Source organism: Glossina fuscipes, unplaced genomic scaffold (genome assembly GCF_014805625.2).
Source record: "Glossina fuscipes isolate IAEA_lab_2018 unplaced genomic scaffold, Yale_Gfus_2 0, whole genome shotgun sequence".
NCBI lineage: Eukaryota > Metazoa > Arthropoda > Insecta > Diptera > Glossinidae > Glossina > Glossina fuscipes.
The window spans coordinates 36,832,168-36,852,183 of NW_023998414.1; the positions used below are offsets into that span (position 1 = coordinate 36,832,168).

Below are 20,016 nucleotides of genomic sequence, written 5' to 3' on the forward strand. Positions count from 1 at the left end.
GAAGTAGGACCAATTTTTTAATATACCTTTTGTTTGTCATCTTCGGAACGAGCATCCATGCGTACATTAGCCCAGGGTAATTCCTTAGGCCACCAGGGTGGACGCGTAGATTCACGACCCCAGCCGGGCTTACCGCGCCCTGTAGAGTACTTTAGCATTAGCGGTATAAAGGCTCTCAACTGAGCCTGGGTCATTTTTTCTACAGGTGTCGGTATACCATCAATGATTAATGGAGGCAATTCAAATAGCGATGGATCCTCTTGAGGTGGCGGGGGAGCCTGCTGAGCAAGTGCGTTCTCTAATTCATCCATAACGATATTTTTTAGATTACGTATAACGTCTTCTAATGGCTTAGCACCGAAAACCTTATAACTAGTATTGGGTTTGCCCGGTGTGGCAACTAGCACTACAGCCTGTTTACCCACACGACCAGTGAACTCATAAATAATCGCGCGCATTTTACGCAATAAGCGATTCTGTTGACGTTTACGGACTGATGGATTCGTTTCGAACGAATGCTGCCTTTTGCGTTTCTTTGACGACGCTATAGCAGCAGCAGCAGCTACCCCGACGGGTCCAGCCGCGGCCAACTGATTGGCTAAATCGTCCTGCACAGCGATTTGAGCCAAATCGTTATCATCGTACATACTGCCATCGCTACTTATTAGATCGTCATCGTCTTCGTCTGAAGGTATACTTAAGTTGCCGTCATCGATCAATTCAATTTTGTAAGTTTTCGTGTTTGTTGCAATACTCTCTACTGCTTGTTGGGTGGCATTTGTACCGGTGTTGACTGTAGTCACATTCATTTTTACTATATATATATATATATATATACATATATATATATATATATATATATAAATATATATATATATTTATATATATATATATATATATATATTTACGTATATATATAAATAATTTTAAGCGGAATCCCTTAAGGGATAAAGTAATCTTTGGTGTCGTTCCTTTAAAGCTGAATTTTTTTTCTTTTTCTTCTTAAATTTGTTGCACTTTCCCCGTCCGTGAATTTTTACAAGATAATGACAAGCTGTTTTAGTGCAGAAAACAAATATTTTATAAAGAGAGGAAGAGGAAGAGATGGAGAATCTGAAATAGAGAAGCAAAATAATATAAAATGTTAAGGAAATTTCAAACATGAAGACAAAGAATAACCTAAGGTTGTCAATAAACTAACAAAAAGTCACCGAACATTAGTTGATCTATTAAGTAAAGAGGCATCGCGTCCATCTCAGTTCTAGAATAGCTTTCACAATCACGCATTTAAATCATGCCTTAAAAATCATGTTTCTTCAAAGCAAATTTCTTTACCTTACCGTAGTAATAAAGATCAGAATAAAGATTGTATTTGGCTTATGCCGAATCTCATAATACCGTCACCTACACGAAAAGCTTACAAATATTATATAAAAACTTCTGATTCGTTTCAATTCATAAAACAACTCGACTCATCTTCAATATCGATTAGCAAATATGGACACAATTTAACCCTCATTTAGATGATTTACACAAATGGTTGAGAAGGTCATCGAGATATTAAGTAATTAAAACTCAAATCTGATTAAAACAATTTACAATTTTTCCTTTTTTATATGATCAATAAATCAAGGGACGTGCATTACTCGTGTAATATGGTGACGGTCGGAAAGAAGTGAGCAAAAAAGACAATAGATAGGAAATCGCTTGCAACCTAGTGAGTGTGTGCCTAAGCGATAAGTGTTACACCTTTACAGCGGCGAAACTTTCGCTACAACTGCAACCAAAGTAAACTCCAGCACATCGAGATTTGAACCTTTGGGCACAGTACTTGATAGACGCAATTCTTAGTTACTCGGAGTTACAATGATGATTGTCAGTAGGTCGGATATTTGATTCGTGTGCTCAATGGCGACCACTTCTTGACAACATATCAGAACTAATTGAACAAATGAAAATATATAACATATTATAATTTTATTAATTGCACGCAGACCAATGTACCGAACAAGTTGATTTTGAAATATTTAACATATAACAACAATTTTGTGTGCATTGAGAAATTCCAATGGCATGATCCCAGACTTCAGCAGGCATACAAACAATAATGACTAAACTAATGTTATGCTGATGAAGAATGTGCGTCTTTTCCCCTTCTGCTTATTTCAGTGCGTTACAAACATTTGAGTAACCGTACGGGTACAATGCCTATCCATGCTGACGAAAAATTGAATAATGTCCATTACCTTCCACCATCCCTATACTTATTCGTGGCTTATTGACAATGTAATGTACACTGTAACCTTCATCTACCTAAAGATGATAAAGACCTGGCCTTTAATCTTCAAGCCTTGAACATCTAAATCATGTCAAAATTTCAAATTTAAATTCGGCCGAGAAAGAAATATATACATATAATATATATATATATATATATATATATATATATATGCATTATATATATATATACATTAAAATATAGAAGGCATAAATGACAATACAATAGAATACAATACAATACAGACAATATATATATTACGTCCATCAATCCGTAGTCTGTTGAAATTTAAAACATGACAAAAAATGCATTTACAAGCATTTACAAGCATGAACTTGACCCAAATATTTCATTTTTATTTCAAAAATTGAAAAATTAAAAAATTTTTCAAAAAAAAAAAAAAATATTTTAAACTTAGCCTTGTTTTTTTATCAGTAACTTGCAACTTATGCACTTATAGGATGGGGTCTCTTAAGAGCAGTGTGTCAAAAGTGTGCGTGTGTGTCAAAAAACTAAGACCAATTTCAATTTTCTCCTTTCTAAATCTATTTATTATTTGGAATCTATCTCAAGCAGTTCGTAATGCAGAACGCCACGTTAATCGAAGAAAACTGATGTGATAACATAACCTCGATTTTTCAGTGATCTTGGCACGGTTTCTTCGCTCTTGGCTCTTAGCTTGTACACCATATTCGTTCAATTGATCGATTATTTCCCGTTCGTATGCGAACCTCTAAGTCTCACCTCCCGTTATAACGCGTTCGATGACTGATTGATAGCCAAAAGAAAAATCATCCCATCATACGCATTGTAAAAATCGGAAAAATACTTTCTGTATCGTACAAAATCGAGCGCAGTTGAAACACTAATGACTATGACATAAAATTTCACACAGATGTCTGTGCTACCAATTTAGAAAAAATAAAAAAAAAAGTATTTCTGGTATTCAAAATACCTTCTCAATGTAACTTATTTCTTGGTCACAATATTACATCCAACATTGGACAAATAAAAACTAGAAGACTTTCCGATCGAATTGCACGCACAAAATGCTTGAACGACATCATGATTTTTTAAATAAAAACTTAAAAGCTTATTCTCATCCGTCCGAGTGTGCAAACAAATAAATCTATCGTGTATACGGTTTTCGGCGAAATCCAAGAGAAATAATCGAACAAGCTCTAAAACCATAACGAACCACAGTTTGATGCGAGTTTTTGTCTTAGTTATTCCACAATTACGGTAAACAGTATATGCAGAAAGAATAATGACTTTTACAAATTTTTCATAAGCTACACTAAATACTTGTGGTAGTACAGAGCAGATTTCAAATTTGTGTGAGTATATACAACTGCCAAAAGATAGTCTCAAGATAGATCTACTTTTTGTTACATCAATCGAGTTAATATTATTTCCTGAAATAATCAACGCTTATGTACATGTCCGTCCGTCTGTCCATCCAATATTTGTACATGTGTTTATTTTAATCTTGATCTTTCGCTATAATCTTTCCATAGCATCCATTGTAATTATTTTAAATTTTCGGTCGGATATCGATATTTATAGTGGAAACAGTGTAATAAACAGGCCGGGAAATGTGCATTTAATTACGGCTTTTATAAAATTTATTTCATTTATGGTAATTTATAATTAGGAAACTGTAAACGCCCATCACATCTGCTTTCAGTGGATTTTCTTTTTTTTTTGTATGCGTTTCACGTTTTTCATTTTATGTAGCATTCTGAAGCCAGCATACCATTCAGGTCGGCTTAATCGTTTTCGCCTTTCGTCTTAATTACATCTTATCGTCTATTCCAACTTAGACGTGAAAGGATATTCATTTGTATAGGATTCCGATATACATTGTTTGGAAGAGTCTCGAAAAGAAATGCAGAAAACTTTTCAGGTATATATTTTGTCAAATGTTGTTTTTGGCACAAGAACCCTGCGAGAGACCGTATAATGTGTATATAGTTTTGATTTAGATAAGCCTGTCCGTATCTGTTCGTCCGTGCTTACTTACTGCGTTAAAGGTTTTCCTCCCTTAAAAGTTGGCAAAGACAATAATAATCCTTGCATACAGATTAATATTGAAAACATGCCAAATCAATTGAACGAATCATTCATGTGCATTATCTCATAAATTGAGGACGCTTCTGTTTTCGAAAGCAAAAAAAAAAAAAAAAAAAAAAAAATATTTTCGATTTTCTACCTACTATAATAGATACAGCGATAACAGTTTGATTTATAAGTCCATGAGTAGTCTAGTGGTGCCTGTATAAAAATGGAAAAAGCCACGCCACGCCTATCTCATATAGGAGAGTTTTTCTTTTTTCCAACGTACAACAAATGCGAGCATAATAATTCTCTAACACGTAAATATGTTGCGATAATTACAACTATGGCTATCGCATGGACTATGAAGTTGCCGTACCCTGGTTAAATTCCCATCCCAGTTGGATCATAATTTAATTACGTTTGGTATGCAGGCGTAGCGTAAATCAAGTAGTCGCAAATGAAGATGTTAGATGCCGCGATTATTACTTTTCTTAATAATATCAGCAACATGGGTATAAAATAGACAAGAGAAGAAGAGTAGAATATGAAATGTATAGTGGTGGGTATGCGAGATACGATCACCGCCGAATAATTATAATGAAAATTTCCTTAAACCGTTAACAGTGTCGACCGCATTACTGGTCAAACACAGAGCGTGTTTAATACGAGATTGGGTTGTAAAGAAAAACGACTCGACAAAACCGTAAATATATTTTCTAATATATAATCGTATTATGTCAAATACACATTCATAATGATACAATTTTATGAATAAATCCGACAAGGACGGATGAACGGATCACAACGTATATATTCGTCATACACAGTTAACACAAACAGTTGTGCAGCAATTCATATATTTATTTAACTTGCAGTCAATCTACAGCTTACACGATCACTTTTAACTCTAATTATATGCAAGTTGCCCTTCTATTGTAGCAAAGTGTTGTAGCTCATCAGATTTTTCCCGTTTTCCTTTGTTCATAAATATTAAATTATTATAATCATTAATTTTTTTTTTCTTTTTTTTTTTTTCTAATAACATCAGAATAATATAATATTTTCAAGCTCGGAGAGAAGCATAAATAAATTTATTATTTATTGTTAAATTTATTAATAATAGTAATCGAATGTAAAATGGTCTCGAAATTGAATTGTGTTCGTTTTAAATATGAAAGCGAATTAAATTACAATTAAATTCAATAATAAAATAAATGAAATGAAATTCTTAACTGATAACAATGATAATAATTTAATAAAGGGCCTTTAACTTCCTTAAACTATAAAAAAAAAAAAAAAAAAAAAAAAAAAAAACTATTTTGATTTAATATAAACTTTTTTAATAAAGAGCATACATTTCGATTTATATGAATTTCTTATGCAAAAGTTAAAAACATTCATTCAATGTTAATATAACACTTTGTAGCGCTAGTGCGATGAAGTACAAATATCGTTTTGTGATAAGAAATGAGGTCATCGAAAATGTGTATAATTGCACTTTATCTAGGTACCAACACTAACACACATACACACACACGCACACGCACACACACTCAACATGCATATATATACACGTATATAAACAAATATATTCATCTATGTGTACTGAGAAACATTTACGGAGCCGCACTAAAATTAAATCTTGTATAACAACAACACATTTGCGCTTGCGTAAATAGTTAATTAAAATTATTCGAAATTGCTTTTGATAAAAAAAAAAACCAAGCAAATTAGAAAATGTATTAAATATTAAGAATATATAATAAATATATATACGCGTGCACATGTAAATAGTTGAATAAATTTATTTTGAAAGAAAAAAAAAACAACAACAACAACAAAAAAAGAAGAAAAACCTTACATAATTTTTCAAAAAGAATCTTATAAGAAATGTCTGTTTGCGTTGACGCGCACAACTCTCAATTACTAAAAACTTAAACGCAAACTCACGACAGGCACGTTAACAAGCCACCCCACCGACTGAGAGCAAATTTTCTGTTTTGAAATGAAAACACAAACAGAAAGCATTTGTAGAAAATAAAAATCAATAACAGCAAGGCAGACTAACGCATACATATACATCAATTCAAACACATTTGCATACATCCATACACACACATATATATATATATATATATATATATATATATTTATATTCTAACCGAAAGTCTTATATAGAACCCATAATGCTTTTACATTAACCAAGCCACACATGCACACACACACACAGGCAAATACATATACACCCATACACACATATATTTTTATATGGTATACATGTATATGTATAGCACACCTTCTCAATTCGAACTAAAACACCCTTAAACTTAAGCAAGTGATTGAATATGTCTGACTAGAATTTAAGGTAAACAGATTGAATTGTTTCGAGGACTGCGTATGACTGGTGGTTAGCTATGAGTATACACTTGCTTAATAAATGTATTTCGATAACGCATGCACTGCACCCTTAATTTGTTGTTTTCACTCTCACTTACACGCTAACTTTTCGTTTCATTTTTTTTTTTATTTAATTATTTATTTATTTATTTATTTGTCTGTTTTTCCCACTAACAGACTATGCCGAAAATATATATATGTATGCATTTTAATTCTGTTAAATAATTGCAAGTTTTAATTACATGACTTCTTATGATCTGTCTATATCTCAATTCAAAAATGAATGCATTTATCTTGAATGACTTATCATTCTTACAAGTGATTTCTGCGCAATTACGGATCAAAATAAATGGATGGAAACGGATGATTAGACATTTAGAAAAAAAAAAAACAAAAAAAAAAAAAAACCATGTAAATTCTCTTCACCATACATTACTTGTACTATGAAAATGAATCGAGAGATCAATCTGTGTTGACTTAAACGCAAGCAAGTCAAAACGCAATGTTAATACAGATCTAAATCTGGAACGTTTACATTGAAAGGCACTTTGAATTTTTTGTCTACGATTTTTGTTTTTTTTTTGTAAAACATACACCCATCGAATCGAAGCTGAGTATAGGCACCTTCTTCGTTAATATTTGTTTAAATTTTTCTTGCAATGGTTTGGTATCAAATTTTCAATTTATTCGGAACCTTCTCTTTTCTCATTTTCTCATTTGGTATTCATTCTTTTCAGTTGTATATTTATATACATATGTCCGTACGTTTGCGCTGATACGTTCGTCTTTAATTAGAGAAAGAGAAAAAGGGAAAGAGAAAGAGAAAGAGTGAAAGAGAAATCTTTTTCTCTAACAATACAAATATATATATATATATATATATATATATATATATATATATATATATATATATATATATATATATATATGCTTGAAGAATATATACATATATGCTTGGAAGAGTATCTACACATACATATACACATACATATGTATATATAGTTAGTTTAGGGTCCGGGTCATACAATAATTACGTATACATATTTTTATTTTATAAATTCATTATGATTTGTTTGCTTTTAAATAAATTGTTTTCATAGGAAAATCTATGCTAATCTAAATACTTTTCTCTAATCATTTTGAAAACTCATTTAAGATTCAATAATTTTAATATAATCGTGCAAACCAAAATAAAAGAAAAAAAAAGTCCAATCATATTGCAACGAATTCTAGATACCTGCAACGCACTATAATTATTATTATGCCCTACACCATTTGTCGTACAGAGTATATTGAGTTTGCGCGAACGTGTCTAATACTAAAAATGGCTTAAGATAGACTCCCTTAGATCGGTTTGTCTGTCCGTTTGATCTTTGTTCATATATTTTTTTGTATTGAACGTACAGATCGTTACAGATACACTGACTTGCTTTGACCCAAGAACGAACATTATAGAAAATAGTTCAGATCGATTCATTTTTTCGACAAAACTCGACAAAAAAATCAACAATTTTCAAGATGGCGGGGTAATGGTATTGCATACCGTCATTCTAAATTCGCATAAAAACCTAATTGGTAAGGGGAATTTTTTTAAACGCCCTTTCATAAAATCGTTCCTACGAAAACTAAATCTTTATATCGTAAGAATGCCAAATTTTCAATATTTGATGGTGAAAGTTGGCCCAAATTGGCTGAAAACTGACAAAGAAATCAACCTTACCGAATTTCGACCACATACGCCTATTTTTTGGATATCACAAATACAAAAATTTTTAGGTCTAAGAAAATTGGCTTATTGGACAATAGGAATTATCATGAAAATCAATTACGAAAGCCTAACTATTAGTTTTTTATACCGAAAACTGAAAAATAGTACGATTTTTGAGAGGTAAATTAAGTTATATAAGATTCTGGCCAGCCTCCAATATGTGGGCTTTCATTAAAAGTATCCCTTTGCTTGAAAATGATGTGTAATTATTGGTGTAATGTGACTGAGTAATTGAGTGAGACGAAGCGGTGTAGGATATTTAATGGCCGGCCGGCCTTGCCCCGACTATAATCTTTTTTCTTGTTTTTAATTTAGGTTCAAGGTTAGGTTAATTTAGGTTCAGCCCAGTTAATATTTCATTGCATTCGATGAGCCCTTCGGCGGAGAGATCGCATCACGCTTATTTGTAAAATTTCTCTTTATATGAACGTAAACGGCGAGTTTCAATTTTTTATATGTACTTTTGCGACCGTAGAAGCTCCAACGTACAGACAGAGAGGTGGGCAAAGCGAATCGGAATTGCATGCTAATCGTCATGAAGTCTTCGATGTTCATTTTTGAGTTTTACGACAAAAAAAATTTGCAAAGCCATACCTTTGCCTCCATACTTCAACAATTGATTTAAAAAAGTCTGACCTTTTTTAAATGGATTACTTGCATAGCTGGTGAATCGATCAAGATATTACATAAAATTTCTGATTAATATTTAATTTTTTTAAATTTCGTCAATTCCAATAACAAACACAGGACGCCGTTTGGATATATGGAGAGAAGTGCACTGTTATCAGAAGCTGACCAATACTACATTTATTTTATTGAATTAGTAAAGTGGCATTTGTAATGTAAAATTTATATGTATACTGTTAGGAGTTCTAAAAATGGATTTTAAATACAATTTGTTTCTATTTTTTCATCTTTCTTTCTATTACAAATGACTTATTCATCTGCTCATGTGCGCCCCACAACACTTGTCTTTATTATTCATAATAATAGTGGGCTTTGAAAAATACAATAAAATAAAACATTAACTTATGTTGCTTAGTTTAAAAATCTCTCCCACTGTGTTTTCATAATAGGCGATAAACTACAATCATTTCATTTTGAAGACAACAGATAACACACACGTGAAAACAAAATGAAAATAAGGAGCTTCCAACATGCGATTGCACAAGTCTAGACGTTGCCATTGATGTTTTATATGAAGTACAGACACTTTCATCTAATACTGTTTGATTGATTCCTGGTCGTGGATCCAGTCGAATTGTCGCTGCCATCGAGAGATGAGACTAAGCATTGAAATTGGATGAGTCAGTAAATTCATTCAGTTGTCTGCATAAAGGACAGATTTCGCACCGTAGTTTTTAGCTGTCGATCTCATAATGGAATATAATTGACATCACATGACGATTTCATATTGCGTTCGCCATCTTAAAAGAATTAAATTTCGTTGTCCACAAACAATTGATACAGGAAGCTTACTTAGTCAATCCCTTAAGTAGGGATATAATATTTTCCGACCACATTAACTATTTCTGAACATTCAACTACAATTCAATTTGCAACATGAGTGTTTCTTAATAAAACTTTTTTAATACATCCATACCTGGAACCTAGCCGGGTCGAAAGATATCTGTTAATGTATATTTGTGTGTGTAATGTATTTTTTTGGTTTTTTTATTTATTTCAGGACGATATACTTACTGGGAAAATACAAAAAATACGCCTTTGTATGACGAGTAATTTTTTTTTAAAAGATTAATTGGTCAGAACCCGTTCCTTACATCATGCTGCTCTAATAGTGATAATGGATTTGCGGGCACAATATGCAAATGTCCAGAATAGTTGGCTCGATGTTGTATGGTTGTAAAATCATTTAAAAAATAAAAAAATCCGGGATGTATCTAACATGACCATAAGAGATAAGGAGATAATTCTTCAAACTTGAACTTCAAGGTTGAACAAGGTTGAAAGTCGGAATTGAAGGTAAACAATTTAAATCTGAAAATCGAAATCTCTGCGAAAAATGAATGAAAAGATTAGCAATCGCATTACAAGTACAAGATTATACTAAGCATACTCTAGGGAAATATAGTTGAATAAACCAAAATCAATAGAATACACTTGTGTTGTGCATTCTTCAAAAGTTTTTAAGCGAACAAAGTTAAAAGAAGTCACGCATGTTCAATAGACTATTTAGGGGTTAATGACTTCAAATGAGCTGTACGTATGCGTGCCTTTCCTACACAATTTATACCACTAATCTGAAACCACCACCACCACCACCACCACCACCATTACCATCACCATCACCATCACCATCACCACCACTGCACAACCGACTGTGAACATGTAGTCTTTTCATAATAAAGGGAAATATAATTCTATAGAACGTATTGGATTTCCAATTAGAATATTTTTTTGTATTTTCGGTAAAATTATAGATTCTCTGTTTGTATATATTGTGTGTACATATGCATACATATGTATTGTGCGGAGAGAAAATGAAGCCAACCCTTCTTCTTATATACATTATACTTTTTAATGGTTTCAAAATATTCGCCTTACATACGGATTCATCGATAATATGGTACATGCTTGAGGCTTTTTTCCAGTTAAAAATTCTTGCATTTACACGGATAAGCGTAAATTACTGGAAAAAATGTTTAAACAATGAAAAGATTGAAATCATTTCGAGAGATGGTATAGAGGACGACATTATATCAGATCTTCTTTAACTTGGGCAAGGAAAACAAACATCTTTAAATTTTAATAATAAAATTATAATTGGAATTACAATTCCCTTAGCGTGCATACGCTGAAAAAGTTATATGAACGTTTAAGCCGACTGACTGTTCACACAAAGAATGTTTATTGAAACTTAAAACTTTTTCTTTTGCTTTTTCATATGGACCCATTTGTCAGGGGATGCCACAATCCAATCACAACTTTGTGGATATCTGAATATCAAAAAACTCTCTATAAATAATCTCTGCATAAAATTTTTGTTTTATGTCCAATTTTTACTTTAGCTAGTAGTCAATTGGGGACATTTCTTATGCAGTGTTGTCACAAAGCTTCGTTACTATAGGATATCTCATGGTCTTAAGAACTTCTGCAACTTAATCCGTTTTGAAGATCCCTTCATTTTATCAAAACTGCTCCAGTCCAGTTGATTTAAAAAAAAAATATGGCTAACATACATATTCAATGCATTTTTGTTTTGTTTTTTCTTTTTTATAATAACCTTTTCACGTTTATACTTCATAGGTTTTTGTTCAATCAGATGATGAGTATTTATCGGAAAACAGAGTTCATGATATGGTATAGTGAAGACATATGTTTATTGAAATTGATGGAAATGAATTTAGATATCTGTAAAACATCCACGCAGGATGAACTATTCTATGAGAAGAGAGCTTTATGCCCATACAGAGTGCATCCCAAGAGCTTTCATCAACGCAACCGCGTGCAAACCGCGTTCACATGATTATCATGCAAATTCGATAGAGTGATGCTCCAATTCACTAATGTTACGTATTTTTGCATTTGTACATGTGCACATAAGACACATCCGACATATATGTATCCTAATGTGTACCACAAAAAAAAAAAAAAAAAAAAAAAAAAAAAACTTTGTAATTGGAAGAGAGGAGGTAGGTACCTACCACAAAGCCGACCTGTTTTGGAAAATCATACCTAATCAAAGTCAACTTTCAAAATCGAGTTATAAGCTCACTCCGGTGAAAAAGCTGGCAAAGAATGCCATTAATTGAGATTAGAAAGAAATGCGATGCATCAGATCGCAAAACAATGACACGCTTTACGATAATAATTCATAAACAATGAAATGAAGAGGAAAAACAAACCACACCGCGACACATGCACTGAATTCAGCGCATTTGGATCGATAGTGCCGGTATTTTTTATTTAAATAAAAGAACTTAAATTTGATATTTACAAATTATCTGACAGGGGAACAAGTTAAACGTTACACTCAATATAAACACATCTCATATTTCTTTCATATAATAACAATTCTCCTTATTCTGAGTTATAAATATTGAACAGTATAACAATACTGTACAACATAGGCATGAATCATTACGCGCGGGGATTATAAGCGTCCCAAGACTACCTAATTAAGCGTTCCGTTGGTTGGGAAAATACGGATAAATTACATGTTGTTTAGAATTCATCATCATTAGGACAATAATATTAATATTATTCATGTTACTGTATCCGTATAGCCTTCAGCTGAAGTTAAAGTATTCGGTTTAGTAAACAATTGATTACATTCGAAGACGGGTACGTCCACATTTTTTTTTTTTTTTTTTTTTTGTCATGTTTCAATCCATATTTAGTTTACAGCTAGTATTTGCGTTAAATGGTGTAGACGCCCACCAAAACGTTTTTGTAAAATGTAAACAAAACACTTGCGCTACATAGTATTAACAAGAAAAAAAAAAAAAAAAGAAAGAAAAGAAACAAACCAGACAAGTGAGCGCTGTATTAGTCTATGACCGTCATCTAAAGCCGACAACAGCGCGAAAGCAGAAATTATAATAACAAGAACAACAGCGGTCGTATAACACATGCAAAATAATAATGAAATGAATTGACGGAGTGAACTCCCGCATTGAGCATGCATGATTTCGAGACATTCGCAATGACTGTGTGCGGTAATAGCGCCGGAAGAGTCGCGCATCAACAATAATTTGTGTCATCCATTCACACATTCAGTTAAGCTAACAATCTTTGTGGTTATTTATTACAACCAGAGTCAGTAAAATAGCGACAATCGCGGTAATAGTGACAAGCAATCAAAGAAACTAACATATACTATTGCTTATCGAAAGATGTCGCGACTGACGGTCGAATCTTTAAAGCAACAATCACAAAATAAACGGCAATCAATAATAATTCGATTTGTTATCTAATAAAACAAATTTCAATTGAGATATTTTGCAAATAAAAAAAAAAAGAAGGAAATTCAAAAAAATATTAAAAAAAAAAAACAAGAGAAAATGCTAAAAAACGAAGTAAACAATTACACAATTCACACACAAGCACGCACTAACGAAAATTAAATCAGCTTATATCAGCTTTAATAGGATAATCATTGGCAACTATGTATTTCAATAATAAATATACAATATATAAGAGGAACGAGCGCTCCAAATCACCCCATTCTGCAGGCAAATAATCCATCGCCGCACACACTCGTACACAATTAATAGATACACACTAAAATCTTTCGATTTTCCAAACAACGAATATGAAGTAAAGGTAACAGACTGAAAATTTACATATTGACCAATTGGCAATGATCATAGAATGCTCTAATTGAACGAGTTCACACGAGAGTTTCGATAATAAACTAAAAAACTAATGGGATGCTTTGTAACAGACATGCATTTCGCATTAAAAGAAAAATAATTTCAATGCTCTTTTCTTTTTTTTTTTCAATGCACATAAAACTTGCAATTCTTTCAGGGAGCAAGCAGGCCCAGTTCAATTCCCGTCTGTCACGTCTGCGTGCGGGTACGCACCTGCGTGTAAATTTTGTTGACAATTTATTTCTTATTACACAAAACTCTGCGAATTTCGGTCACTGCACTCACATTGTACGCGTTTAATTAATTTTATTTTAATAAATTATTCACAAATACCGCTGAGAAAAAAATTGCATTTTCACGCAAAATGAAAATTTCTCGTTTACAGCGAACAGCACGACGATGGAAGACGACGATTGGGGTTGATGAGTTTTTATAGAAAAACATTTCTTTCCACTTTGTTCTTTATTCGAGGGGGGTTGAGGTTGATTTCTCAACAATGTTGCCAGAAAACATAATTTTTCTTGACACATTCTTTTTATCAATTCTCTTTTAATTCATTTTAGACGTTAGAAAAGATAGACAAACATTTATGTGTTTATAAATTCATTTGCCCTTAGACTATTTAAAGTCTGGATTAATATTTAAATAAAAGAATGAAGAAGGAGATGAAAATAAAACTGTTTTTAACCATAATTTACAAAAGAGATCTTTCTACAAACATTCATTAATAAAATTATATCTCTTGTTATCAAACTTCAATTTGATTTGAACAAAAGAAACAAGATTATTAGTTTCTATGAATTTGACAACTGTCAGCTATGTGATTATTATGAAAGGATCCTAACTATGAGCTTGAATGTGCATCACTTTAAAGAAATATATTTTTATCAACAAAAAATAATATAAAATTTTATTTCAATTTTTGAAAGGATCCGGTAACATTGTGGTAAGAAAAACTAAATAAAAGCATGGATATTACAGTAAAGTAATTTTTTGTGCGTATTTGCGCATAGCAGAAAAAGTCATCGCACGAAAATTAAAACATTATTTTGTGATTATCAAAATTAACAAGTAAAGTTTTCCCAAACTTTGTAAAAATATCGCCAAATGGAAGCAAAGATAACATATATAAAAAATGATTCACTGTTTTCAGTTTATTGCAGCTTCACAGTTTGCACGTCTTGAGATAATATCTATTCAAAGTAGCAAAATATAAAGTAAAATGCAGAAAATTTGCCTTAATATAAAGTGTACTGCAAAATCACTTATATTTCTAAACTGTTCACATTTTTAGGTTAAACTGAAATATGAAGAAGCTTCTATTTATGGCTGGTAAGCATCATATAAAAAAACGCGCGGGTTTTATAAATGAATGCTTCAAATTGATCGGACATTTTGGTATAATATGTAGGCCAAACAAGCATTTGGTCATGCCGTTTTCTGCCATACTTTTGTTATTCTACTATACTATTTAGAAATTGAGGAATTGTTTAAAAATTAATCACAATCATAAAAAAGTGAAAATCGAAGCGCTTATCCTTTAAGTTCAACTTGTTGGTGAATTTATTCCATTCTATCGGGAGTTCGGCACGAATAAGTCTTCTTTACATTGATTACGTTTAGTGAATAGTACGAAATGTTACAACCTTGATTTTTCGATAGGCAGATTTGGTTCTAGCGAATATTTGGATAGCGCATTTCCAAAAATACATGATCGAATGTTATGGAGGAAAATTTGAAAAAATTATCATCGTTTTCCGAGATATATTCTTTATCGATCAAGAAATGTTTATGCCAAGAAATGTGTCAACTTCCTATCTCCATTTTTTCGACTATGACGATTTACAAAATTTTCCCGTCAAATTGACGTAAGTCTAGTGTTGATCAGACATTGATCCACAAATATATATAATTTTTTTCTCTGGCATAATCTACAATCTTCACATTATGCTTTATTGCTGAAATCTATAATAATTACAGATATATAGTAAAATTTTGATAGATACGCTACTTTGTATCAAAAAATATAAAGGGAACCACACACTAACCAAACCATTCGAAAAGGGTCATAAAACTTGGAACCAGCGGCACCGAACAACGAAAAAAGGGTGATGCTGTCATTCTGTACACAACATCATATACAAAGTCGTTACTGCATATAAATTTTCTGAATAGGCTGCCATAACGAATGTGAAAACTCAGGTATTAAAGCAGAATAATAAAACGCCATTTTAACTTTTTTTAGGGCCATTGACAACTACTAAAAACTACTTGATGCAGATGCAGTAGATTCGCCGCTTTGCAGAACAGAATTACATTGAATATAACAGTTATAACAGGAGCAATCCTTAGCTACGTGATGCAAAATTCGACCTGAATAACCGATACAAGTAAAGAGTAGGACAAAACGTCAAAGTCCATAACATATATGCAGCTATAAGCAGGGAAATATTCACTGTCCCAATGCCTGAAGCCGTCGTCTTATCTCGTCAGATCATTTTACGCGTTTTATCAAATACATGTAAACATAGATTTAATTACGACTACGTCTCTTCATTACTATTATAAAAACAGTCGATTTACTCCATTACATGTCAATTTTTTAAAGATTAGAAATAAAATGAAAGCAAAAAAAATTGGGGATATATTATTACTCACTCTTATCAGCCATATTCACTCGAAATAAAGAGACGCGCAGAAATACATATGTGCGGGACATGCGGGAGGTTTGACGCTTAAGGGTTTTAAAATTGAATTAAATTGGATCAAAATATTTACAAATCCGTATTATTACTATCTACGTCCAGGTTGACCTCATCAGGTTGGTCGGCCGACCGACTTGTCGACGCCCTTCAGACTCCAGAATCGTTAAAAAATTAAAATTGAAAGCTATAATCTTAACCTAGATCTATGTAGTACGTTTGAAATCAAGTGCAAGTTACTACACAAGAGCAACTTAAAACTTTTAAGACAACTGTAGACCGAATCAACTCGGTTTTTTTCTCGTTCACATATTTCTACGTACGAAGAATTATGTAAAATAAACATTCCATTTTGTATTGAACATTTACTAAAATTGTATTTATTATTACATAGCAAAAGTAAAAAAAAAACTTTTAGTTAAAATTAAATTAACGGTTATGTAGTATTTCAATATAAGTAATCACAACTAAGCCAAACCAGTAGTGAAAACGCGATAAAGGTAAAAGCTTTCATGCAAAAATACTGGTATAACCGACACAAGTAAAGTTTAACGGCATTGCAAGTAATCGGCTACGATCCAATACTACGAATGATAGAAGTAAATGTCAAAAATGAAGGACGTTATCACGATATTTAAAGATTCTCTTCTCTCATACCTGGCATAAACCCGTCTTAGTGTATTCTCGGCCGATAATAGTAAGAACGCGTAGGTGCAGATTATCTAAGAAGAGAGAATGAATATTTTTTTTATTTTTTTTTTCTCCGTAAAAATAGTTGAATTGGAAATTTGTTCTGAAATGATTTCCATCATAAAAAATGTTAAGAGAAACTTTGCTTCTAAAATCTAATTTATCACTGCTTTATAGACCTTTAGAATTTTACGTGATTTTTTCAATAAAAAAAAAAAAAAAAAACGGGCACAAACGCTCCAGCATGCCAAACTAATTGTAGACCTTTTTCTTTTAATCTCATTTCCAATTTACTTTCTTTGTTTTAAGTAAGTTAACTCACCTTGTTTATTTTCAAAATTTTAATGAAATCATACGATTTCAATCAGAATTTTGCGTCAGGTTTTACAGGTGTTACGCTTTCGTTGGAGAAAACATAAACAACTTGAGCATGTAACTCAAAAGGAAGTTAAAATGGAAAAAAATTCATAACATCAAGGCTTATGCACGGAAATTCCAATAAGTTAGACAAAATTAGAAAGTCACAAGGCTTTTATTTTCTATATATTTTTAAGTTTATATTTTCCTGCTTTTTTACTTTTTGCACAAACTCCTTACAATTTCTCATTTTTTTTCTTTTAATTTTCCTTAAAACAAAAATGTTATTTTGATGAACGTACGAGGAGATTTGTTTGATTAATTACACCATATCCGGGTCTTTTTTGAGTTTACACCATAGCATGGTCTTGTTGTTATTGTAAAATACTTAACAACGACAACTGATGCTGATGCTCTCAACTACTCACCACTTCATAAGGATTGAGGTTGATTCTTGTTGGTCATCCCCCCAATACGTCATTTGAAGTACACGCTGCCATAGCCTTGGCTCCGACTGACTACTGTATTTTTTAGGAATTCTTTCACGTATAGTTAGATACTATTTAAATCATATTTCTTAATTTAATAAAGTCATTTAAAATGTTAAAAATAAAGTGTGTTACTTCTTTTTTCCAAAAACAATCGAATTGAAAAGCCTAACAAACAAATGCTATTGTGTCTCTGAATTTGGAGCAAAACGGTACAAATTTTCCAGTTTACAAGTGTTATATATATATTATTTTACACTTTCTTCGAAGTAGTGTTATATCAACGTTGTTACATTTTGCAAAGCTATACGAAAAAATACAATGTTGCTAGCCATGTGTTTAATTTGTTTAGAATCATTTCATTTTCATTCTGTTTGTTTTTTAAAATTTGTTTTATATCCACTTAGTTCCGCTACGTCTTTTTTCGGGATAAAAGCTTTTAACATATGTTGATATTTGCTTCTGCCGTTTTGTCTTATTAGTTTCACATATAGACTACAAATTTTATATTTACGTAAATATTGTATTGTGCACCTTGCGTATATGAATGTTCACTGAAACTTTTAAATGTAAGTAGTGTCCCCGTGCACTGTTTGCAGCTCATATAGGATTTGATTTTTATTTCAAATATCATCAATGTAAAAGAATGAATGCGAAAGAGAAGATATTGAGTAAGACCATTATTTTTAAACTCATGATGCCGGCGAAGATTTTTTTAACAAATTTTGAAAAATTTCATGAAACTGCAAGTATTGAAGATCATGTTCATAAAAATTTAATCCGGTCGCCCATTTCAGCAAAAAATGTAGACATTTTCTCATGCTCATATAAGTATTCATATAAGTATTCTACACCACGAATGGATTTAAATATAATGGATGGCAAACGAAAATCCGTATCTCTTTTTTATGATTACAAAGGCAAGTATTTGTGGTAACGAATACAATATTTTTGCTTCTTTTAAGTTGCTTTTCCATGATATTATAGGGAATCTGCGATGCAAACTATACTTTTTCAGCTTTAGGCATCAGAGCTTATAGTTCACAAAGTGATGTTGGAACATTGCCTTAAAAGTGGTGGAGATGTTCTGCGGGAATTCCCAGTTTGGGCAACGAGTATTGTGCGATAAACGTAGATGGTTCCTAACCAACAACTCTATTTCTCATCATCTTCATCACCGTAATCTGCTCAACATTTATGAAACCACCGGTGACTTTTAGTTGCTTTTATTAGTTGCTCGATTATTGGCAAGTTAATGTCTCCATAATTTGGAGAATCACTTTCGGGTTGAAAAATCACCTTCATTGCTTCTGTCATTGTGTACAAAATACACCAGACATTTCAAATCACTTTAAATAATAAGATTTAAATTAGTATAAAATAAAAATAAATGAGATAAATAATTTTTAAATTTAAAATAAACCATCTTCGTTTCTTCTTCCGTGTTTTTTTCTTTTTATTTGTCAACAAATAAGACCATATGATTTGCTAATTCCCACAAAGCCGTGTAAAAACACGGCAAAGTTTAAGTGTCATAACAAAGATAGAAATAACGCATCGTTGTGCTTAGGTTAGGTTTAAAAAACTGCTATCGGTGTACATCGATAGCAGATACTTTAGATTTAGAAAAGTGTTGCCATCGTTTCAATTCGCGTCAAAGGAGTCGTAGCAATATTTTCACTTTTTGGAGGAAACGGGGAAAAGTACAATTCAAATAGTTGGAAAGAGTGCATTTGCCTATTATTTCCTGGAAGTTACAATTCGCATTATGATTGCTCCTAAGGTTACGAGCTTAAGTAACTTTTTCACCAAAATTTATATATACATGCCTTTTGTCAAAACGTTTGCAACATTCAAAAAGGGCGATCAGAGACTTTTTATATTTCTCTTAAAATATTTTAATCTTCTTCTTAATCAACACCAAATTTTGAATCGATCTGGT

General features: G+C 32.0%; 1 protein-coding gene across 9 annotated transcripts in view; it reads right to left on the reverse strand.

The window, feature by feature from the left end:
- LOC119644678 (DNA-binding protein Ewg) overlaps positions 1-14,273 on the reverse strand; it is a 40,155-nt gene extending 25,882 nt beyond the window's left edge. For 3 of the 9 annotated variants that reach the window (XM_038044357.1, XM_038044353.1, XM_038044349.1), the window contains exons 1-3: positions 13,685-14,256; positions 909-1,113; positions 27-814 (exon numbers count right to left, since the gene is read on the reverse strand). In XM_038044357.1, coding sequence (XP_037900285.1) covers positions 27-809 — 783 coding nt within the window. In that variant the 5' untranslated portion in view covers positions 810-814; positions 909-1,113; positions 13,685-14,256. Of the gene's footprint in view, positions 1-26; positions 858-908; positions 1,114-6,197; positions 6,348-13,684 lie in introns of those variants that run through there. The other 6 variants (XM_038044355.1, XM_038044354.1, XM_038044356.1 and 3 more) reach the window with 5 other exon arrangements.
- Between the last annotated feature and the right edge of the window lie 5,743 nt (positions 14,274-20,016).